Source organism: Pelodiscus sinensis, chromosome 10 (assembly GCF_052426305.1).
Source record: "Pelodiscus sinensis isolate ZL-2025 chromosome 10, ASM5242630v1, whole genome shotgun sequence".
Classification (NCBI taxonomy): Eukaryota; Metazoa; Chordata; order Testudines; family Trionychidae; genus Pelodiscus; species Pelodiscus sinensis.
The window spans coordinates 6,369,813-6,395,431 of record NC_143061.1 but is presented as its reverse complement, the minus strand read 5'-3'; the positions used below and the strand labels follow the sequence as shown (position 1 = coordinate 6,395,431).

General features: G+C 42.4%; 1 protein-coding gene across 2 annotated transcripts in view; it reads right to left on the bottom strand.

Moving 5' to 3' along the window:
• The window catches only part of DIS3L2 (DIS3 like 3'-5' exoribonuclease 2), a 264,327-nt gene that overhangs the window by 202,820 nt on the left and 35,888 nt on the right, over nucleotides 1-25,619 (bottom strand). For both annotated transcript variants that reach the window (XM_075938150.2, XM_075938149.2), the window contains one exon: nucleotides 22,968-23,069. In XM_075938150.2, coding sequence (XP_075794265.2) covers nucleotides 22,968-23,069 — 102 coding nt within the window. The remainder of the gene's footprint in view (nucleotides 1-22,967; nucleotides 23,070-25,619) is intronic.

Sequence of the window (25,619 nt, the reverse complement as noted above, 5' to 3'; positions counted from 1 at the left end):
AAGAGAAGAGCTTGGACCAGACTTTGGGCCTGGCGTCACCCCTTTGAGGGCTGAATGTCAGACCAGGAGTGCTTCTAGGATCTTTACGGTTCTGGGTTCAAATTCTGTTCAGGAGAGGAACTGGATGACAGTGAATGAGTAGAGGTATAAATGAAGATTGCGATACACTGCACAGCTTTGTAATGGGAGGTAAAGAAGTCTGCTTATCCCCTGCCATGCCTGGTTCCAGCCAGTGCATTACTCAGGACTGTGCTATACCACTTCTCTCACTCTATTACAGAAGTCTGTGAAGCCAAAGAGCACCCAGTCTAGCCAAAAATAAAACTGAGGTAGGAAACACTGATCCTTCCTACAGCAGGCGTAAAAAGGTTTGAAAATCTGTTCATTATCCCAATTAACACATACCCTTCTGCAGCGTCCACGGGTTACACAAAAGTCTGCAGGGATGTGTTTGATTGTAAATTCCGACCTTTCGTTTAATTAAGTCTTTTCTGGAATGAATACTTTGTTTCACTTCACAGATGATTACATGGCTTTTGTGGTCCCTAATCCAAAACAAACTGAAGATGGATACAAGTCCAAAAACATCCGGTGATAAGCACTGGTTCACAGGGAAACAATTGAACGGAAGGATTTGTCTTGTTAAACATACAAAAGGTTATCAATGTGCCAGCAGTTTGTACAGTATCCTCCAACTTCACTGGCACACCTTTCCCACTCAGAAAAAAGGCACCTGGTCTACTAGCTAAGAATAGCTATCGTCAACCACCTTAAAAGGTACATCTTACTTAAGGAACAGCTTCAAAAAATAAATGGAGATAACCAGCTTTGTAAGGTGATTCAAATTAATCAATTCTGAGGCGGAAGTTTTTTTTCTTATTGGACCACTTATGGAATTGTCCTATATTTTCTGTCAACAGAAACGAGTGTACTGTATTATGTTCTGTCCAACCTGAATAGTTAGATACTTTACCCAATCTTTAAAGTATCAAGGTTTTCATAAGATACTCATTCCCAACTTCAGCAAGACACAAAACACTGAATCTTAAATCATGCTGATCAAATTATCTTGCTTTTCTCCACCCAACATAATCCTATACATTCTGATATTTTAGCACCCTCTATGCATTTAAAGTCCAACTGGAAATGCGAGCTAACGCTTTTGCTGCTAGAAAATAATTTGGAATTTGCTTTCCTATGGCTAAAGCATTAAGGCAAAATTTAGATGACAAAAAAGATGGTGTAATTTACACATCCTCCTAGCCAATTTAACAGAATGGCCCTACCTCAAGATTTTGTACTACCTCATGCATGCTCTCAGATGTCTGCAACAGTTAGGCACAATGGAGCAAAGAATGCAGTGCTCTTTAACATTCTTGCCTTCTTACTTTTCCTCAATGGGGGATTTTAATCAAATCTTCAAAAAGCATAAATTACACAAGTGTACACGTTAGAAACCACAAACCACAATAATTCATATAACTCTATATTCAGGATCTTAAACTATCCTTGTACTTTTAGAACAGTTGAGCATTGCCACACAAATATTTATGTACTGATGACCCTAAGGGTATGTCTAAACTACATCCCTCTTTCGAAAGAGGGATGTAGTTTAGACATACCCTTACAGAGAACAGCTATTAATGTCCAACTTGCCAACAGATACTTATGAATCATAAACTTCTGCATCATTACCCAAATGCTCATCTGTCAGACACACACAGAAGATTGCCATTAAAGTATAGCCATTCACTGTTTGAAAGTAACTACCTTTACAGGATTTTTACTAGCAATCTCTGCACCAACATATTTCAACATGTTTCTTAAGGACTTGGTAGGACACAGTTCAATAAATAACTTTTTAAATTCTCCCCTGCACTCAAATTACCAAATATACCAATCTCTATTACGGAGTAATGATTTGCACAGCTCCAGTCTAAGAGAAAATGTCTCAGATAGTTTCATTTATAGGAACACTAAAGAATAGTTGAAGCTACTTCAACACATACAGCTTATTTTAATTTGAAAACCACTGAACAGATTTATCAAATTTTGCCCATAAAAGCTGCCTTCCAGATGGAACTCTCGTGCCAATTTTCTGCCCATAACAAATTTCACAGTAGAATACAAGCTTCTGAGAAAACTGAGTAACATGGAAAGGTTGACTAACCTCAGCTATAATCATAATGTTTATGTAAGCAGGCACATGCAGGATTATGCAATATATGCAGAATCCAATGAAATCCTCTTTGAAGGAAAAGAAGGGAACCTGTTGGCTTGATGAAGAAAACATCATTCATCCTCATTTCCACTAATCACCGTTAGCTATCAAAACCACATGCCCAGCACTGTGGTGACCTAAACTAGTTAAATTATTGTTTTATTTACCTATGTAGGGGGGAAAACACCACAAAAAATGTCAGGGGGCCACATGGTTGGCAAATGAAATTTAATGTGGATAAGTGTAAAGTAATGCACATCGGGAAAAATAACCCCAACTATAGGTACAGTATGTTGGGGGCTAATTTGGCTATGACAAATCAGGAAAGAGATCTTGGAGTTATCGTGGATAGTTCTCTGAAAACTTCCACACAGAGTGCAGCGGCGGTCAAAAAGGCAAATAGGATGCTAGGAATTATTAAGAAAGGGCTAGAAAATAAGACACAGAATATCTTACTGCCCCTGTATAAAACTATGGTACGCCCACATCTTGAATACTGTGTACAGATGTGGTCTCCTCATCTCAAAAAAGATATTTTGGCCTTGGAAAGGGTTCAGAAAAGGGCAACTAAAATCATTAGGGGTTTGGAACGGGTCCCATATGAGGAGAGGTTAAAGCGACTGGGACTTTTCAGTTTAGAAAAGAGTAGACTGAGGGGGGATATGATAGAGGTATATAAAATCATGAGTGGTGTGGAGAGGGCGGATAAAGAAAAGTTATTTATTAGTTCCCATAACAGAAGAACTAGAGGACACCAAATGAAATTAATGGGTAGCAGGTTTAGAACTAATAAAAGAAAGTTCTTCTTCACACACTGTGTAGTCAATCTGTGGAACTCCTTGCCAGAGGAGGCTGTGAAGGCTAGGACTATAACAGAGTTTAAAGAGAAGCTAGATAATTTCATGGATGTTAGGTCCATAAAAGGCTATTAGCCAGGGGATAGAAGTGGTGTCCCTGGCCTCTGTTTGTCAGAGGCTGGAGAAGGATGGCAGGAGACAAATCGCTTGATCATTGTCTTCGGTCTACCTCTCTGACGCACCTGGTGCTGGCCACTGTTGGCAGACAGGATACTGGGCTAGATGGACCTTTGGTCTGACCAGTATGGCCATTCTTATGGTTAACTGACAGACTTTTCTGAATAAACTTCATATCCATGTATGAAGAAACCCATGCAGATGTTGTTTCATTACCGTGTTTGTCATGAGGTAAGGTTATTTATATCTGAACCAATTCTGTTGGAATGACTATTTTGACATTTATTATGTTCTACAACTCCACCCCACACACACACACACTGGGGCTCAGACTTTTCGGCATCGCGCCCCCTTCTTGATTTTTGAAAAACACACACACACACACACACACACACACACACACACACACACACACACACACACCCACCCACCCACCCACCAACCAAAAATAACAGCAAAAACTTGTAAAGCAAAAAAAAAAAAAAAGGAACTGACCAGGACAGCAAAACTTAATGTGGGGGCAGGGAGGGACTGGGTCACCTTGTGCTCCCCCCCGGGGGGGGGGGGGGGGGGGGAGGGGGAGAGTATTTCCCATGCCAACAAAATGGCACTTTAAGCGGAAGGCCATCAAACCAAGGGCTCAGAATCAGTGGCATGTTGGAGTGACTTTACTGGGGAAATAAATAAATAAATAAATAAATAGCTTGCTGTTGGCCAATTAAGGCCACTTCAGTTACAAAAGGACAATAGGAAAATGGGGGTGGGAGGGATTAATCTTCATTGTGTGTAACATTTTGCAACTATTACCAAAAGCAAAGTTTACCCAAGAACTCTGCCAGCACAGAGGAAATGACTGTATAGAGTGTGACACAACCCTGACAAGGCCAGCTTCCCTTCTCCCTGCCTTTCCTTTATTTGACAGTTGACACCACACCTAGTTTTCGGACACCATTATATCTCAGCCACATTTGGGATACACCCCATGGGAAAGTAGGATGATGGAGCTGAAGTGATGTCAGTGAGAACATTTTCATTCTTTGCTTTACAAACCTTTGAACCTTGCAGGGGTAGCCATCCGCTTGTATGCTTTTTTAGAAGCAAACTGTAACAATGCATATCCTGACAGGAAACGTTACCATGCATTAGTGATAAATTATTACATAAAAAGGCAAATTAAGTTTCCAATCACTGAATCAGACTTGATAAACATACTACACCTCCCCAGTTCAACAACAGCCAAGCAAGGAATATGCAGTTTTGAAGGAGGACAGGAGAAGAGAAGCCCCATTGGATATTTAAAACCTTGACTCATAGACTTTGAAGGCCAAAAGTGACCGTCATGATCATCTAGTCTGACTTCCTGCACTTTGCAGGCCACAGAACCTCACCCACCCACTGCTGTAGTAAACCCACAACAACTGGCTGAGTTACCAAAGTCCTCAAATCTCCATTTAAAGACTATAAGTTACAAATAATCTCTCATTTACTGTTGTCGAGACCAGCAAGTGACCCATATCCTACACTGCAAATGAAGGCAAAAAATCCTCATGGATTTCTGCCAATCTGATGTAGGGAGAAATTCCTTCCCAACCCCCAAAATGACTGTCAGGCCGTGAGCATATGAGTAAGAACCACCAGCCAGACATATGGCAAAGTAATCTCTGTAGTAACTCACAGACCTCCATGTCTAGTGTCCCAGCTCCAGCCATTAGAGATATTTGCAAAATGTTATTGTAGGCAAATTTATCATGCCATACCTTACCAAAGCATATGTGAACCTATCATGCTCAACCTTAAAACAAGTTGGGTGTTTTGTCCCCACAACTTCTTTGGAAGGCTGTTCCAGAACTTCACTGCTCTGAGGTTTACACCCCTTCACCTAATTTCAAGACTAAACTTATGGATGGCCAGTTTATATCCTTCTGTTTTTGTGCCAACATTGACTCTTAATTTCTCCCTCCCTGGCGTTCCTGGCGTTTATCCCTCTGATGTATTTACAGAGCGCAATCACATCTCCCTTCAACCTTCCTTTTATTAGGCTAAACTAACCAACCTCCTTAAGTCTCCTCTCATAAGGTGAGTTCTCCATTCCTCTGATCAGCCTAGCAAACCTTTTCTGCACCTGTTCCAGTCTGAATTCTTCTTCCTTAAACATGGGAGACCAGACTTGCACACAGTACACCAGATGAGATCTCACCAGTGCATTGTCTAATAACAACACTTCTCTATCTCTAGTGGATATAACTTGCCTGATACACCCTAGGATTGCTTTAGTCTTTTTCACAGCCACATGACAGTGGCAACTCATAGTCATCCTGTGATCAATCTATACACAGAGGGTATGTCTACACTACCCCGCTAGTGCGAACTAGCGGGGTAATGTATGCATACCGAACGTGCAAATGAAGCCCGGGATTTGAATTTCCCGGGCTTTATTTGCATAAGCCGGCCGGCGCCATTTTTAAATGCCGGCTTGTTCGAACCCCGTGCCGCGCGGCTACACGCGGCACGGGGTTCGAACAAGCCGGCATTTAAAAATGGCGCCGGCCGGCTTATGCAAATAAAGCCCGGGAAATTCAAATCCCGGGCTTCATTTGCACGTTCGGTATGCATACATTACCCCGCTAGTTCGCACTAGCGGGGTAGTGTAGACATACCCAGAGGTATTTTTCCTTGTTTATCACTACCAATTGATACATTACCAGTTTATAGCAAAAATTCTTCTTCTTAATTTCTACATGCATAACAGTGCAGCTTTGCCTTCAAAGTCTATGCTATTAGTTACATTTAATCCAATTAATATTACTCCAGTTTTCCAGGTTGTCCAAATCTTCTTGTATGATATTCTTGCTCCACATTGGCAATACCCTCCCTCATTTTTTGTCTCATCCACACATTTTATTTGCACACACTCACATTTTTGGGAGTATGCTAATAAAGGAGAAAGACTGGTGCGTCTGACTTGTAGCTCAGTGAATGCACCAATAAACAACAGAAGTTTAGCTTCAAGAACTAAATAGTCTGATTAAACTAATGATGTGATGTCAAGTGGTTTTCCACATAGCTACCTCCTCCTTAATTTAAGAAAACTCTGATGAGATACCAGCATGTTTCCTGGATAAAGGATAATGAAAAGGAGATTACTGTTAATGACATTTTATTACACACTTCACCCTAAGTAATATGCATTCTATATACAGTATTTCACATAAAAATGACATTTCATCTAGTTCTGAACTGCAGCATCAGCAGCAGGACATGGAAAATGACAGCTATGTAAAATGTTAAGTCGGTCTTCCAAGTCAAAATTCCTCCTGTATGTTAGGTAAGCAACTTCTGGTCAATAACTGAATTTTTACTCACCCAAAAGAAATCACTGTGGTGGATTTGGCACTGCTATGTAATTATCAAGGAAATCTAACCTAAACCATGTTATGAATGCTGCATGCGACTGTCACACTGAGACACTCACTATACATCTATACTGGGGTTACTGGACTTTCCCGTTTGAATGTATTGATCTAGCTTTTGGAAAAATAAGCAGCAAGGTAACAGCTCTAGATTTTCTGTTCCCCAACAAATACTTGGGGGTCACTTACAAAGCAATAGGTGAAATGGAGATGAAAATGCTACTTCCAAGCTGAAGCCCAAAGTTACAGTTGTTTTGCCAAAGCTTACAACCTAGAAAGCAAAGGGAGACTCAACAGTTAAAAAGGCTCCCTGAAGATTGTATGAATTCAATGTTTCATATTTATATTTGTATTATTTATTCTTATGGCAAAATGACTAAGCATTAGTATTTTATCAATTACAATTGATTAACAACATAATAAAAGCATCCTGCCTGTTTAATAATTAAATCACACCATACTTTAATATCATGTGCTGCAAAGAGCCCCGGGAGACAAATTAAAGAGCCGCTTGCGGTTCTCAAACCTCAGTCTGAGTACCACTGCACTACCGAGAAGGAAACCGGGGGAATTCTCAACCCGTCACATCTTGAAATCAAAATATAAAAATGCTGTTGCACACATCATGCCAAATATTCACTTTCATAGCGCCACCAAAAGTGTTTACCTAAAAAAAAAAAAATATAACACTTCTGGCAATATAATAAAATATTTAACAGTAATTTAGACCAAACTGAAAACAAAGCAAAAACCAGAGCCAAGAAGATCACTGGTGCTGAAACCAGATACATCATTAGGATGCTGGAAAGTTAGCTGAAGAACAAAAATGCAAAGGCACATACCAACATACTTTTCTGTACCAATTATTTCTTGACCTGGAAAAATAGAGACACCAGAAGGAAATAGTTAAAACGCACCGAGAAAGTAAGGAAATATATAAAATTAATCTCTGCCCTTTGCAGCATAGATAACAGAAAATTAATTTGTTCCGTAATGTTGCTACCAAATTTTAAAAGAACTACAGCATGCTAACATTGTAATGGAGAATGGAAAGTAAATATAGAACCCGTGACTTTCAGAAAAGTGGATCAATTGTCTGAATCATAGGGTATTTATCTTCTATAGAACAGAAGAATTTGTTGGACTTGATAACCAGCAAGAATTTTAATTGACCCCTCAAACATTTTCAGTGGCACCTGCAACCTGTTTTAAAAGAATTGCTCGCAATTCTTCAAGATGTTGCAGCAATAGAGAAATGCAAACTCTCGTCCTGGAAACAAATTCTAGGTCATTTATTAATAAGTTAACTTGATTAACACGACTGCCAAGTAGTAATAGCTTAAAAACATGATTCGCTGTCATAATGGTCCTGCTTTTAGCAGGGGGTTGGACTCAATGACATCCTGAGGTGTATTCCAACCCCATGAGTCTCTGACTCTGTGAGCATTGCGAAGGAAATGGCTAGCAAAGTATGTTAAGCACCAAAGGCTTTGCTTCTAAATCATTGGACACCATGTGTGCATGACGTTGCAAAGGGAAAAGTGGCCACTGCACAGTTCTTAGACTACCATTGGCAACAATCCCACGACGCCCAAGAGATGAGAACAGACCAGGCAGGGGTTTGAGAAAAGCTATAATGGCCTCCCAGGAGCCTTAGTCTTTTGGGGGCACAGAAATAGGAACAGCATTTTGTCGGTCGGGGCAAGGTGGGATTACCCTACACTCCTGAAGCTAATGTCATATTACCAACAATATTCCTATTCTAATCTTTATCCGTCTTTTCTAATAAGTTCCAGAGCTAACATACTAGAGGAACAAAGTCATCATAGGTAGCTACAGCTGAATTTGTTTCCCCATCTTACCTCATAATGTCATCTCCTGTAGACACAAATAGCTCATGCCAGCAGTTTCAGACTGTTGATGTTCAATAGTTTATCGACAAGAACTTCATGAATCTTGCCTTCAAAGCACTGTTGCAAATGCCCCCCTCTCTTCACTCCTCCTCCCCACCCTGCAGTTCTCTAGTTACAGGATTCCCCTCTATTTGGGAGCCCCAGTCCCTGGGATTTACTCCTTTTAACATAGTTCAGGGAAGGAAGGGGAAAGTCTGGAGTAGCCTGTCCGCAAAAAACATTGTTCACATGTAGTAAGCCTCTTGTTTCTGAGCCAGTAGTTCACAAAAGCAATCGAACGATACATAAAATTTTCTCCCCCTATTAAAAGATAAGCAGCTTTATAGTGATAAATTTAACTCTTCTAAATCTATCAAGAATCAAACTACATTTAAGGGGCATGCTCACCTTTAAAAACACCTACTTTAGTGTTTCTTTATGCTAGAGGTTTATTGTATAAATCCCAATCCAGATGATTGATTTATCAGTACATTTTCCAGTACATAGACCAATTTGAATTGTTTAGTTATGTGGGTCTAAAAAGTAACCAAAACCATTAACAGGCATTTTTCAAAGAAGAGTTTATAAAAGTTTAATGTGTATGACACTCCAGAAACTATTTGATTGTGACAATAGGTATGCTAAGAGTGTCCTAAAAAATGTAGGTTCCAAACACTCACGTGGTAACATCAAATAAGTCTCTTACACCTTCAAACTGGCAAAAAAAAAACCCAACAACTCTAAGAAAAGCTAACTCTACAAAACCAAGGACTATGAAAAGTCCAAAACGATAGTGCTTATATAAGAGACTGGCTTGAGACTAATCTAGTGTGATATATGCAAGTTTACAGAAGACTTGGAAGATGAGATTTTAAAAATTATTTAAAGGAAAGTCAGTTGTTAAAAGGGAACAATCTGTTATATTAGATTTCATTCATGTGACCAAGCAAAAACAAATGGGAGATTAGGAATTAAATGCTGGCCTCTTATACCAAGTAAGATCAGTGATTCCCATCAGCCCTTCCTTTTGCCTCTCAAAATGAAGCTCTTCCATTAACATTCACTGAAGCCTAATGATACCTCATTCAGCTTGAGCAAACCTATCACCACAGGCTTATCCAATATCAGCTCATTGTGGAAATAACACCTCAACTCATGGGAGTGTTTGGGAAGATAAATCCCACTTTCCTTCTTACTGAATGATTCATTAATGTTTGGTTGCTAACAAAGGATGATTTATATTTACATTCTCAATGCAATTATATGATGGGAAAATAAGACCCACTTAATTACCTTGTTGTATAAATAAAAAAGAGGTGGTTTATTCCCTCACAACCCAAACATTTTTGAAGCATTTTGAAAATCACTTTTTATCATCACAGAAGGATGGAGGACTTAAAGGAATACAAAATTACTCTGAAACGCCAAATCTTTATTGCCTTTCCTGCAGGAAAGGACATAAAGGAGAAACTGGGATGCCTTTGGCTTTTCAAGGAGAGATGTTCAATTTAAAGAAAGACACAACAGGGATCATTCTGCTGAAGATCTTCCTCAGGATGTAAATCTGCCCCACATCCAAAGAGATGATAGTTCTGCTTCTCCCCTTTTTAATAACCAGGGGATAAAACATCTATCTACTTCAAGAGGCCAGATGACAGCAATCAGACACAAGGTGCATAGTAGCAGGTAATCGGTACTTGTCTCAGGAGCATGGCAGGCATTCCCTCTTATGCCTTATTGCATTAAGACTTTGGTTCATTCACTTCCAATTGCCTTTTATTAAAAAAAAGTTCTAGAAGCAGCACCTGGGGGGGAAGGAAATTTAATGCAACATTTCCTTTTATAAAAATGGTTTTATTTACCCCATGTAAATATCACTCCAGATATTACCACTCAATACGTAGCCAATTTAAAAATTAAGTGCAGCCTACAGCATAATAAATTGGACTGTCACTGTAGCCTTCATCAGCCTTTTATAGTTGTTATAGCTCTGCTCTACTGGGTTCCTTCCTGGCTTCTTAGGTTTCTTTTACTCTGCTCTTTGGCAGCCTGAGTTATGTTAGGTTATTTTTAAGGCAATCACCCATTCCTTTACGTATAGCTTCTCCTATGCTCTTTAATATGCAATGAAGAGATCCAAAGAACTTTACTAATCACTATACTCCCATTCTCAAAATAGTATTGTTCTAATAACGCCTCTCCTCCTTCACTCTATGTGAAACTGTTAGGCCTAAAACACTGTTGGGGCTAACAAAGAAAATCTTGTTTTGCAAAAGAACATGGATGAAGGAGAAGCAAATATAAATTATTTGCCAGAGCAGGTCCAAAGTTAACAATCCCATCTAGAGACTGGACTAACACTACTTATGGTTTACGTCAACAGCTGCATGTGGTAGCTGTCCAGGATATACCATTATGTTTATATTGTGCATGACAATGCTTCTTGACGTCTGTTTGAATTTAATTTTTCCTTCCCTTTAGATGTTGCTAATTATGTCAACAATAGCGACTGTTGGGCAAACTGAATTTTTGTCAACTTCTTCTAGATAGAGTTTAAGCTCTGACACGTGGCCCTAAAAGGGGCAAGTCCTGAGCCCATCTATCGATGGCAGGAGTGGGCAATAAAGCGGTGGCAGTTCACCAAGGTTAGCCCCTGGTGGGCTGGCACCGCTATATGTAGCTGTGCCTCCACAGGTACAGCCGATTGCAGCTCCTGTTGGCCTCAGATCACCATTTCTGACTAGGGGCTAACCCTGGAAAACTGGATCTGGCCTGTGGGCCAGTATTTGCCCACCCCGATCTAAGACTACCCACAACCTTATATTACCTTTTACCTCTCAGAGTTCCTGGAGCAGCAGAGAGTTTCCTAGGCCAGAAAGGGTTACAATCATTAGTGCTTTTGGCCATTTCAGTGCCAGAATGCTGGGTTACCACTCTTCCTGTCAGACAAACAGATCCCACACTACCCATAAAGCAGAAATTTTCAACCTTTGGAGCTCTTTCTATAAGACCACTAGGACAGACTCATAAAACTGAAGGAAATATTGGATCACCTCCTCTCCAGTCCAAGAGAAATGATCATAATGGTAAAAGATTCTCATTTTGAAAGGCTTGCTGGAAATACCTTTGTGATAAGCGGACTCAGTTATAATAACTAAAGGGATGCATATTTAAAATCCATCAATGTCAGAACTTCTGAACATAATGGGGCAACTTGATGACAGTAGTAAGAGTCCCAAACTAGATACTGTTTTCAAAATCCAAGAGAACCTCAGAAACACAAAGAGCTTGGGAAAGGAGGCCATTTGTAATTCTGAAAAGTTCATTAGCTCTCAACAAAATGTTACAGTTTCTTTCAAAAGTTTACAACTGAACATTGACGTAACACAGCTTTGAAACTTACTATGCAGAAAAAAGGCTACTTTTTCTCTATTTTTAATAGATTACATTTAACACAGTACTGCATTATACTTACTTTTTATTAGTATTTTTATTTTTTTTATCTCTGTTGCTACCTGATTGTGTACTTCCCGTTCCAAGTGAGACGTGCAGTTGACTGGTCAGTTCATCATTGTGGTATTTGTAACTCTGAGGTTCTACTATATCATCTTTTATTACCTCACCAACCTTCTCTCAATAATATTCTGGGACTGACACGGCTACTCCTACACTGCATACAACAATATGTAGAGCAATTCATGACAAGCCTGTCGTGCAACATACGCTATATTATAAGTTATTATTCTGTAATCACTATGAATTGGGCCAAGAATTCAAGCCCCAAATAATACCAAGTGATTAATGTGTTATTACAAACAAAATAAGTCTCCCATAAAAAAACAAGCATGTAAGTCCGAATTAGATAAATACTATAAAATGAGAGAGGATGAGGTAGAAATACTACGCATCAATTAAGATGAGGTGAGAGAGCAGGAGCAAATTGCAAGGGAAGATTAAATGAAGAAGTGTGTCCTTTCGTACACTGCTACCCTGCTTTCTTCTTCTCAGTAAGTTAGAAAAATATTGCTATAATAATTACATGAACTTTTTGCACTGTTCAGGTTATTCTACTACAAGTTGTATAATTATACAAGATTGGAGTTCTGAGGACAGTGTGTACATGGCTAACGGTTAAGTATCTGAAGAAATATTGAATAGTCTTGTGGCACCTTAAGGTGTGTCTATACTGTACCATAGGTCGAAATGATACATGCAATTTGAGCTATACAAATTATGTATCATATTTCAATCTTATTTCGAAATAGCTTATTTTGTCATTTGGCGCTGTCTACACAGCGCCAAATTTCAAAATAACCTGCTATTTCAAAACATCTCTTACTCCTCGTGGAACGAGGTTTACAGGATGTTGGAATAGCAAGCTCAAAATAACGACCTTGCTGTGAAGACGTGGGATAGCTATTTCGGGATACTCCGGAATCCCTTAATAGTGTTGCAGTGTAGACGTAACTTTAAAGACTAACAAAAATATATAGCATTATGCCATAGGACTACTCGCTGTTTTTAAAGTTGCAGACTAACACGGCAACCCCTGAAACTTTTTGAAGAAATATTGTTTGAGAGTCAGATTACTTTCTAAGAACCCAATCGTTTGAAAGTTACCATAGTTCCTTAATTATACGATACTCTCAAAACACTAGGCAGGAGGATGTATGAGGAACCTCTAGAGCAGGGGTCTCCAAACTTTTCAGCCCGAGGGCCACATTAACTATCAAACAGCAGTTCGGGGGCCGACTACACACTTGAGGTCCAAATAAAAAACAATCAAGACATGGATGTTGTTTTTAATTATTTATTTAATATTATTTTATTCAGTTATTATTTAATAACACATTCATACACTACACATGAACACCTGTATTAGTGTGAATGGTGAAATTGTTTCCTGGATGCCAAAATAGCAGACATTTCTGGCTTTAGATTTGTTGTCCCTAACATCAACAGTGACCTGAGATTATCATCGGACAAGTTTGTTCTCAAATTGTTCTTCACGTATTTCATTCTTGAAAATGTTTGTTCCCACAGGTATGTTGTTCCAAAGATTGAAAGGTACCTTGATGCAAAAGTTTTGACATTAGGAAAGTCTTCCTTGGGCAAAAACTGGTAAAAACCCACCAGTCCTATTTTGAACTTGTCCCTAAGGAGGTCATTTGCTTGCAACTCAATGACTTCCAGCTGCAGTTCATCTGGGCAACTGGCCACATCTGCTTCAAATGGGTTTTGAAACAATCTCACTTCTTCTGCCTTTGAATCCAAAAAGGTCTCCACGGGCCGGATGAGAGGGCCTCGCGGGCCGCATCCGGCCCCCGGGCCGTAGTTTGGAGACCCCTGCTCTAGAGTATTGCATCCACACAGCTACTGCAACTCCCTTAACTCTGCTTTGGCAGGAGGCCATTCTTCTGAAATGGAAGGGTATGTCTAGACTACATGCCTCTGTCGCCAGAGCCATGTAGATTAGGCTACCAGATACAGGAAAATGAAGCGGCGATTTAAATAATCGCTGCTTCATTTAAATTTACATGGCTGCTGCGCTGAGCCGACCAACAGCTGATCAGCTGTTTGTCGGCTCAGCGCGATAGTCTGGACGCGCGGGTGTCAACATCAAAGGTATTTGTCGACCACCCAGGTATACCTCATCCCAGGAAGCATACCTGGGTGGTCTACAAATACCTTTGATGTCGACACCCACGCGTCCAGACTGATCAGCTGTTTGTCGGCTCAGCGTGGCAGCCATGTAAATTTAAATGAAGCGGCGATTATTTAAATCGCCGCTTCATTTTCCTATGTCTGGTAGCCTAACCTACATGCCTCTGGCGACAGAGGTATGTAGTCTAGACGTACCCGAAGATAATAATCTCCTGGGCCTAAAGGTCAATTACCCATTTTAGTGGTGCCAGATTAAACTTGTTGACTTTAGATCCCAACTGATAGTAAGCAAAGATCTCCAAGATCAGGAAATGAAGGAGTGGTAACAGTGGTAACTCAGATGGTGAACCCATGGAACCGAAGTAGTTCTAGGCCCACACAAAGCTCTCACAGAGGATATAAACGTGTCCACAATGCCTCTCTCTCTGAGTAAGACCGGGCAGACTGAGCAGTCCAGCAAACACTACCCAACACGTACGTCAGGAGGGAAGGAATACTGCAAAATTCAAGCCCCCAGAATCTCCCCATTCCAATCATGGACCAGAAAGCAGAGGCATAGGGGAATAGAATTATTTCCTTTCCAACTGCCAAGGAGAAATTTCACAAAACATGGTCACACATTGCTAGAAACCCAACTCATTTTCCTGAAACTACTGTTATGTTTTCACCATGACAACTCAGTGTGTGTCTACACAGCAGGACTTAACTCAAAATAAGCTACACACATTGAGCTACGCCAATTGTGTAGCTTGGTTCGAAATAGCTTATTTCGAAATTGGGAGCATCTACACAGCACTTAATTCGAAATAAAGAACTCTTCCCCCGACTTCCCATACTCATCATACAATAAGGGTTACAGGAGTCAGAGTAAGAAATCCTTCAGCTTGACAGTACTCAGACATTATTTCAAAGTAACTGCCTGCTGTGTTGATGCAGACTAAGTTATTTCAAAATAATGTTGCTGTGCAGACGTACCCTCAGTCTCTCGAGATCACTTCACGACTAGTAGGGGCTCTGCTCTCAACAGAGCTGCAAGGTTGAAGATCCATGTCATTAACACTGTCAGTGCTTCAGGCAAACATACTAATTTACAAGACCAAACCCCTATGTTATGCAAGCCATCTCCCCCTCACACACCTAACCTGCACTGGAGTTCTGAGTGCTCCAAACCTAACAATTAAGATGTGTGGTGGTAGAGTAAGATCCAGCCCAGAGGATTATCATTAAGATGGGAAATTTGCAGTTGGGAATCACCTGCTTTGGGAAAAGCCAGTTCTTACCCCCAGAACTGTGCCCAGTTTTTTTTATGGAATGCAGAAGATATAAGCACTAAGGATGTTAAATTGCGGTTATCTAGCTAATCGTGGAGTTGATACAATACAATTATTTGATAAGGGCCATTCTGCAGAGCCACAGCGGGGGTAGCACCAGGAGTCAGTTCGAGCCAGGACTGAGCAGTCCCAGCTCAGGCCAGCTCCAGGAGCCACCTGCTCTGTAGCTCTGCATTTTAAATGTAGCAAAAGCCGCTGTGCTCTTACTACATTTAAAATGCAGAGGCGCAGCGTCCCGGACCAGTGCGAGCCAGGACTGCTCAGTCCCGGCTCACGTTGAGTCCAGCAGCCCCTGTTCATGGCAACAGCCCAGGCCGACGTGAACAGGGGATGCTTGGCAGCAGCAGCCCCTATCCATGGGGGACTAGCTCCCCACTGGCACCTCTGTAGACAGGGGCTACTTTGGAACAGCCTACCCTATACCCCCCTCCGCCTCTGACAGAGGCAGCACTGTGGGCAGGGTAGCATCACAGAGACGGTGCTGGGGGGGAGAGGAATCAGCTTTTAAGCCTGCTTGCCCCCTGCCTCCTCCACACACTTTCTGCCTCTTACAGACCGAGCAATCAATACTCCAATTGACAACCCGATAAGCATAAGCTTATCAGGTAGTCAATTAGTCAACTACTCATTAACATCCATAACAAGCACATCAGATTGCTGTACGAACAACCAAATCCCTTGTGGTATTAAGGGTACCAACGAAACAATAAACTGACTGGTGTCAGACAGTCAAGCACACAAGTGAATTGGGAGTAGTAAAATAAACCCTATTAACATACAAAAGGTCTATCGAACCAAAATGTGTTGTTGTTGGGGTTTTTTAAGTACACTGTGGACATGCCTACACCGCATGTAAAAACCCATGACTGGCCCAGGCCAGCTGACTTGGGCTAAAAGGCTGTTTAAACACAGCATGAATGTTGGGGCTTGGCTGCAGCTTAAGTTTTGGGATCCTCTCTTTTCACAGTGTATTAGAGACTAGACTCCTAGCTAAGTGCATCTGGCCTTCCTGCTGGTACATAACCGCTCCACAGGCAAGATCCTTATAAGACCACCTGATTGGGCCTAACCAGTAACTGTCCTTGCATGCCCTGGCAAATTTTGCAAGGGACCTCAAAGAAGCAAAGGCCACAAGCAAATAAGTCCATCGGTGTGTGGAACATACCCTGAGACTTCCTAACCCATGCCTCTAGCTACTGGGTTGGTAGTGAAGACCTCAATGGAAGGGGGTGTTACACACTACCATGGTGTGGCAAGCAGACACAGGCATAGCAGTTGTCTACTATGACAAAGTGCCCAAAACGATTCCACATCGAGGGCCATAGACTGCTCCCTAACCCCTGCCAGTCATAAAATCAAAGGGCTGGAAGAGACCTGAGGAGGTCATCAAGTCCACGCCCCTGCGCAAGGCAAGACCAATCCCAACTAAATCAACCCAGCCAGGGCTTTGTCAAGCCGAGACTTAAACACCTCTAGGGATGGAGATTCCACCACTTCCCTAGGTAACCCGTTCAAGTACTTTACCACCCTCCTAGTGAAATAGTTTTTCCTAATATCTAACCTAGACCTCCCGCACTGTAATTTGAGAGCATTGCTCCTTGTTCTGGCTAAGCAGCAGTTCTGCAGAAAAGGACCTGGGGATTACAGTGGCTGAGAAGCTGGATCTGAGTCACTACTGAGAAGAGCCTTTCTCCATCCTCTTTGGAACCTTCCTTCAGGAAGTTGAAGACTGCTATCAAATCCCCCTCACTCTTCTCTACTGCAGACTAAACAAACCCAAATCCCTTACTCTCTCCTCATAGGTCATGCGCTCCAACCCCCTAATCATTTTGGTCACCCTCCATTGGACCCTCTCCAATGCGTCCACATCCTTTCTACAGTGGGGAGCCCAGAACTGGACACGATACTCCAGATGTGGCCTCACCAGTGCCAAATAAAGGGGAATAACGACTTCTCTGGATCTGCTGGCAATGCTCCTCCTAATGCAACCTAATATGTCATTAGCCTTCTTGGCTACAAGGGCACACTCTTGACTCATATCCAGCTTCTCGGCCACTGTAACCCCCAGGTCCTTTTCTGCAGAACTGCTACTTAGCCAGTCGGTCCCCAGCCTGTAACAATGCTTGGGATTCTTCTGTGCCAAGTGCAGGATTCTACATTTGTCCTTCTTGAACCTCCTCAGATTTCTTTTGGCCCAATCCTCTATTCTGTCTAGGTTACTCTGGACCCTATCCCTGCCCTCCAGAGTATCTACCTCTCCCCCTAGTTTAGTGTCAGCTGTGAATTTGCTGAGAGTGCAATCCATCCCCTCATCCAGGTCATTAATAAAGATGTTGAACAAAAGTCCATGAAGACAGAGGCAAAGAAAGCAACTTCAGCTTTTCCCACATCATCTGTCACTACGTTACCTCCCTCATCCAGTAAGGGCCCCGTGGGTCATCTTGGGAATATATGTCAACTGGAGCACATCCCCCCTTCAGACAATTCATGCATGCATTCTGACGATGGAGGAAAATTTGACAGTGATGGGTGAGTGACAGGCATAGTAATGCTGGGGGTTGTAGTCACAGATGAGCATGTAGGCGTCTCACAACAGCAATTATAATTAGCCTAATTGAATGATTGGACTTTATTCCACAACCCTACCTCCAGCTAATCTGAGAGGCACAGCTCTCCCAGTAAGATACTGCCACACAGCTGAAACCCAACTTGCTGATGAAGAGGAACTTGCAGAGATCAGTGCAGGGTAAGGTCACCCATCCTTGCAGCCAAAACTATTGAGTGCTGGATTTAGCATGTTGCCTCCAAGCTTAAAGGTCTACCTAAAGGCATAAGTGATCGTCTTCTGGCTCTACTAGCGCCATTGAAACCAAGTGGTACGTTACCATCAGCAGCGCTTATGCTTTTACCATGACAAATGCTGGCAATAAGAAAAGTCCTATAATGACACAGACAAATTCATCAGCATCAGATAAACTGATGTTCATGGGGAGGACTTTTATGCAAGGGCTGGAAGTAATGTGGCATCGACAGCATGTGACTGGGGAAGAAAATAGCAATAGAACTCTGGTACTTAGTGAAGGCATCACACAGCAGTTACCAATCATGCATACACATGCGTCCCAGATCCAAACAATGGTATATCATCGACTACAGCATCATCCAGCGGCGAGCTCCACAAGATGTACAAGACACTGAAGCCGTGTGTGGGGCAGACTATGGACAGATCATCCTAAGGTCTGCTCCAAGGTGTTCTCAATGATTCAACAGGTGCACTGCAAGGCATCGCCTAAGCCAATCAGACTGCTCAATATAAAGTGCTTAAAGATGAAGCTAGGTGAGTGCAGCTCTGTAATAACGTCACAGCAGTTTTGTCGGACTCCACTGGCTTGACTACTAGTGCTAATGGAAACCGTGCGTAAGCAATTTTTCACAAAACTGAGTATCAAGCTGCTCTCACCAGGAGGGGTAAAGCAAAATGACATCTTCAAGACTGGGTTGAGAAGAATGATCCAGACATTCAATAGCTACTCATTAAAAACTTAAGATACATTGTCAAATTCTTGTACATCATACAAGAATCTGTCATGACATCAAATAAAAGCTTGGAGACATGTAGAATGTTGACAACTGGGAATCATCAGCAAGAGGTAGACCATGCTGGCAAAGCAGTAAGCCACAATGGGGTTATCCACTTCAAGATTGACTAGTCAGCAGTAGGCAATGATGGGGATACCTAGTTCAAGATTGGCTAGCAAGCATTAGGGTTACCTAGTTCAAGATTAACTACCAGATAAATCTTAATGCACAGATACGGAGCTATAAATACTGGCACACTCAACAGACGCAGACTTTAACCCCTTCCTCCACATCGAGCGACCTGTGCACTTCACAAGGAAAGGACTGCCACAACCTTACTATGCATAAGAGATAAAACTGTCATCAGCATCATCTTCGTTCTTGAAGAACAAGTAGTCATATTTATAATTACTTGGCAAAATGAACATCCCAATGCAACCCTGTGGCGCTGTTCCCAAAAAACTAATGCAAACAAATTTTCATAGCAATAAACTCCATGAAATTAGGGAGCAAGGGTGACCCACTGATTACACTGCTGATAGCAAAAAAAAAAAAAAAAAAAAAAAAAAACACCCCCCACAGTTTAGGGCTTTGTTGTGCAGCACCTGCATAACTTAACACTCTACTGTAGTTTCTGAGCACAGGTGGGAACCCCACTAGACCAGCACCCTCAAGACCTGACCAGTTCTGAACCAGAGAATTTTCTGGAGCACAGGAGGTTAATATTGTCTAGTAGTATTACCAACACTTCCACCGTGTACTGGTTTGTTAGATGTAAATCAAAGCTACGTAACAGCACAGAACACTGAGAGCCAGCACTGGTGGCTGTAAACAAACTTTATGGGACCATGGGAAACATGGCCACACCCATGAAAAGTGGCCATCCGACTAACTAAAACCATGCCTGACCACGGATGTTTCTGGACCACAGAGTTCTGGACTAGAGAGCTTCAGCTTGTATTTAATTTAACAATGTTAAATTCACAAGAGTCAGACTCTCATACTAAGAAGATCTAAAGCCTTACATGTTGCCTGCTTGCAGTTTCATCCCGCTTCTTACCAGTTTTACAACTTTCAATGTTTTGCCTGCAGTGGGAAGAATATGCTGAACCCACCTGCTTTTAGATTTGCTAACAAGTTTACATGAGTTTAGTGACCCAACCACAACAGGGGCAATCATGGCTCTACTGAACCCAGCTTTTCTCTCCTTGAAATGGCTACTCAATAAAGCTTGTCTCACCCTAATAACTGTTTGATTTTCAAAGGAGTTGAGCTATCCATAAAACCTAACATCTTTTCCACATTTATACATGCATGAGAGCATATTCGCAGCATGTTCCTATTTAACACTATGGCAATATAATCACCCTTTGTGTAATGTCATTACAATAATACATTGTGCAATAAGCACACAAGTCTTTTGTTCAGAGTCCTTTTACAATTATCTAAAGAGAGAGTCAAATGTTCCATGCAATCATTCTCCCCTTACAAGTGGGGACATATCAAGAGATTCAGCAAGTGGCCAACTGAAAGTCTTGTAAATGGAAAGCTAAAACTTTCCCCCACTAGTCTGATTCAAAAGTTCAAGCACTGGACATGAAGGTGGCTAAAAAGCAAGCGAGGGGCATTAACCAGACTGGATCTTCGCCTCCCTGAAAAGGCAGTGTTATTACTTGAGTCCTACCTAGGACTCGTTAATTAAAGAAAGAATGCTTTCTTCAAATCCTGAAAGGAATTCAAAATCCAGATATTTATGTCTGGAAAATCGTTTGCAGTGCTTCTGTCGAGTTCAGCTAGAAGAGCAAAGCCACACATGCTAGTTTCACCTGAGCCTCCCAATAAATGGAGAAAGGCAGTAAGGACTTCCCTTTGCAAAGCTGCCAACAGATTTACTAGCAATACATAAAATGATCCAGGCAATTGCTATAGCATCCTGGGCATGGATAGAGGAAGAAGAAAAAATAGTATTCTTGAAAGGAGTGAAATACTACAGAAGATGGACACAGACCTGATAAATACGTTTACATTGTTCAAGTAATTCCACACGCTTTTACAACGCCTGAATGGTCATGAGATTTGGACTATTTGGTGACCAGGAGGTGGGCGGGCATTAGCCCGCCCACATCTAAAGGACCTCCCCCCAGCCTGTGGGGAGGGTCCACAGAACCCGGAAAAACCAACTAATTACTGGGAACAAATAATGTAAAAACAGGTACGGGTGTGAGGGTCAAAGGGTTAAAACGAGGGAACCAGATGGGGATACCGAGCAGAGAACCCCGGACAGCGCCCACTGCCCCTTGAAGGTCTCGAGAGAGCCAGCGGATGCTGCCCATTGGAACTCTGCCCGGATACGTGAGTGGATACAGCAACGGAAATAGGCCCCACAGTCGCAGGCCCCTCCCCTGGCCAACCTCTTCTCCCTGGTTTTGTAGATTGCAAATTTGGCCATAGCCAGGAAGAGGTTGACCAGGAGGTCCCGCGACTTTGTGGGGCCACGGATGGGATGTGCGTAAATTAACAAGTGGGGGGAAAAGTGCAGCCAGAACCTCAACAGGAGGTTCTGGAGGAGCTGAAAGAGGGGCTGTAGCCTGGTGCACTCGATATAGATGTGCGCCAGGGTCTCCCTCACGCCACAGAAGAGGCACGTTTCGGAGGTGGGGGTAAACCACGCCAAGTACACGCCCATGCTCACCGCGCATTGCAAGATTCTCCAGCAGATGTCCCCGGTGGGCCGTGGAACCAAGGTCGAATAGAGGCTGGCCCTCCGGGTCATGAGATTTGGAGCTGGGAAGACAAATCCTTCAGGTCTCAGACCCCCTTCCCCTCCCCCACTGGAGGGTGCTATTGATTTAGAATTGTAAATAGTATGAGTGAAATATACACATACAGTCAACTGCACCCAGACAGCCAATCAAAACCATTCAATGCCATAAACAAAGCCAAGTAAAATTCATCTGTCCCATTAGTAGTCTGGGTTAGTGTGGCAGGCAAAATAGAAACCTTCGAAGGTAGGGGTAGATGGGACCTTCACACCAAAAGGTATGGCTTAATGTTTACGATACTGCATTTCAATTATAAACTTTTTATCTACTAGAACAGGGGTCTCCAAACTTTTCAGCCCGAGGGCCGCATTAACTATCAAACAGCAGTTCGGGGGCCGACTACACACTTGAGGTCCAAATAAAAAACAATCAAAACATGGATGTTGTTTTTAATTATTTATTTAATATTATTTTATTCAGTTATTATTTAATAACACATTCATACACTACACATGAACACCTGTATTAGTGTGAATGGTGAAATTGTTTCCTGGATGCCAAAATAGCAGACATTTCTGGCTTTAGATTTGTTGTCCCTAACATCAACAGTGACCTGAGATTATCATCGGACAAGTTTGTTCTCAAATTGTTCTTCACGTATTTCATTCTTGAAAATGTTTGTTCCCACAGGTATGTTGTTCCAAAGATTGAAAGGTACCTTGATGCAAAAGTTTTGACATTAGGAAAGTCTTCCTTGGGCAAAAACTGGTAAAAACCCACCAGTCCTATTTTGAACTTGTCCCTAAGGAGGTCATTTGCTTGCAACTCAATGACTTCCAGCTGCAGTTCATCTGGGCAACTGGCCACATCTGCTTCAAATGGGTTTTGAAACAATCTCACTTCTTCTGCCTTTGAATCCAAAAAGGTCTCCACGGGCCGGATGAGAGGGCCTCGCGGGCCGCATCCGGCCCCCGGGCCGTAGTTTGGAGACCCCTGTACTAGAATACTAGCCACAATTTAGCTACAAGATTTGTGGACTGTTCACTATTAGTCTTAACCATACATGAAGAAGCTCAGTAGAGATTACTATAACGGGATCTTTCCACACAAACCACAAATAAACTCTGGACTGACCTTCCATTGCTCCTTGGGAAGCAGTTTCACGACCACTATGTCACCATTTAGGGCTCTGTTACGAGCAACCATGCCATCGATAAAGATATCACGAATCCCATCCTACAGAGAGGGGGGAAATAACAAACATCAAAGCAAAAAACATTAAGTTACATTTGCTACAGGAGTTTTAAAATAGCGATAAAAAACAACAGTGCACACACTCTGGAGATATGGAGATACAGATGTAAACGTTTCATAACACAGCAATACATCTGCTGTACCTGCAGCTGGCCACAGCCTGTTCTGCACCCTGCAGTCCAGAACCCCACCTTTTAAAAGAGATGACCTTGGTTTCCATTAGGGATGTTAGATATAGTGTAATTGAATAGTTGTGTAACCGTATAAAATCTCAGCAGTTACACAATTATTCAATAGTCCCTGGGGGTAGGGCCAGAAGACAGTGCACTCCCGGCCCCACTCCCAGGGAGCTCCCTACCACCCACACTGCTGCCTCTGTATCAGAGGCAGCAGCACGGGATGGCAGGCAGAGCCAGTCCGCGAGGGGAGCCAGTTTAAAAACCAGCTCCCCGCAAAAACCAGCTCCCACCAGCCGCCCAGCACTGATGCCTCTGATACAGAGGCAGCAGTGCAGGGTGGAAGCAGCCCCTGTCCGCAGGGGTCCAAGTTCCCTGCGGATAGAGACTGCTGCAAGGGGAGGAGGCGGCTGCCTCAAAGCAGCCTCTGTCTGCGGCAGCCCCAGCTGGACACAGAGAGAGGATAGTCCACGACAGCAACCCCTGTCTGCAGGGGGTCCAAGCTCCCCATGGACAAAGGCTGCTCCACATCCCACAGAGCAGCCTCTGTCCATAGTGAGCTTGGAGTGCCTGCAGACAGGGGTTGCTGTCGTGGACAATCCTCTATCCACGGCCAGCTAGGGCCACCGCAGACAGAGGCTGCTTCACTGCAGCCTCTCTCATTCCCCCTCCCACGCTGCTGCCTCTAATAGAGGAGGGTGAGGATGGCAGCACCAGCGACCTGGTGCTGGGGGGAACCAGCTTTTAAGAGGCAGCGCGGGGAGGGGGACAGGCAGCTCCGGTGCTCATGAGGAGCTGGTTTCAGACGGATCTGATGCTGCTTAAAGCCAGGTCCTCATGGGCACCAGCTCCCACTCCCCCTCCCCTTGCTGCCTCTGATACAGAGGCAGCAAGGGGGGGAAGTGTATGTTGTCGATAAGATTAACCGATAAACCAAGCCTTATCAGTTAATCATGTAGTGGACTAATCATTGACATCCCTAGTTTCCACATCCCCAGCCCATATATCAATCACAGATATTCCACACAGCAGGGTTATCTACCTAGCTCACATCTGACTCAGCTCACAATCTAGATTTGGGGCAAGAGGGGGTTCTCCCCACCAGGGATCAAGGAGGATAAAGCAGTTTGTAATTGCGGAGGTCTCTAGGTTTTGGAGGGGTGTGGAAGATTCATTTTCACACTTCTTTTAGTCAAGTTAATCTACTGCTTTGATTATTGCTCCCTTGCACTTCAGCAAGCTAACAATTGCGTGTGGCTGGCTGCAGAACACCACCCTCATGTCAAACCATATAAGCATTTAGTATTAAACCTGTGCACTGAGAGATGTTCTTCTATTGTGGAGCCTTATCTCCTTTTCTTAGCTTTAAGGCATGAGATGACTGCAGGTTTCTTTAACGTATAACTTTTTTTCAAGATTACAACAGAAAGCCAACCTTAAGGAAATTAAAATGTTAAACACACTGGTATTTTATTATAATTCCTCAAATACACGATAATCTGCCTTACCATTACATTCAGCCTTCAGGAAGAAACACTAAACAGATCTAATAAGGCCTCAGAGACTTTTCAGGTTAACATCATGTAAGTATTCTGTTCTGCCTGTATAGCAGAATAACAGAGCTAGAACACTGCTGTCATGTGAAACTGAGGCCAGCCTCCAACCGAGCAAATTACTCTTAGAAAGGCAGCAGCAGCTCAACAGCTGTGGCGAAGCTGCCTCCCATGACAAGATGCAGAAAAATTGCAAAGCCTGTTGGACCAACATAATTCAAATTGGAAACTTTTCTTTTCAAAAGACCAGATTTTTACACATGGTCCCTACATCCCTTTCCCTATCCCCCAGCCCGAGAATGAAATCCACCACATTATAAATGTATATGGAAAATACAAAGACATTTTTTAAAATGCCTTAACGAGCTGTATAATTCCGTGGTAAAGCTGGCTTGTTACAGGGCAGAAGGAAGTTGGTTGGGATGTGGGTTAACTTGTTTGTGCCATACTTTTTTTTTTTTTCTTCAAAAGAAATTAAAAGTAGTTTCTCCATCTGCCAACAGCAGCTCTGCAAGCACTATACCAGCCAGCTGACGCTATGCTGCTAGACTAAGCAAGAAGGGATTTTCTTTTTTGATTTGCAGCCAATAGCTCTCATTTTAAACAAATTATTCTTATATACAGATTTTTAACACCAGTTATTTCAGTGCTTGCTAGAGCAGTTATAATTAAAAACTGTCCAACACTACCATAAAGCTTTTTAAAGTGGCTTATATTTGAATGTGTCATAAAAATGCAACATTTGCTTACTTAGTGCTTGAGAACTGTGGTCTACAGGGTTAACTCTCACACTCCCAAGTGTT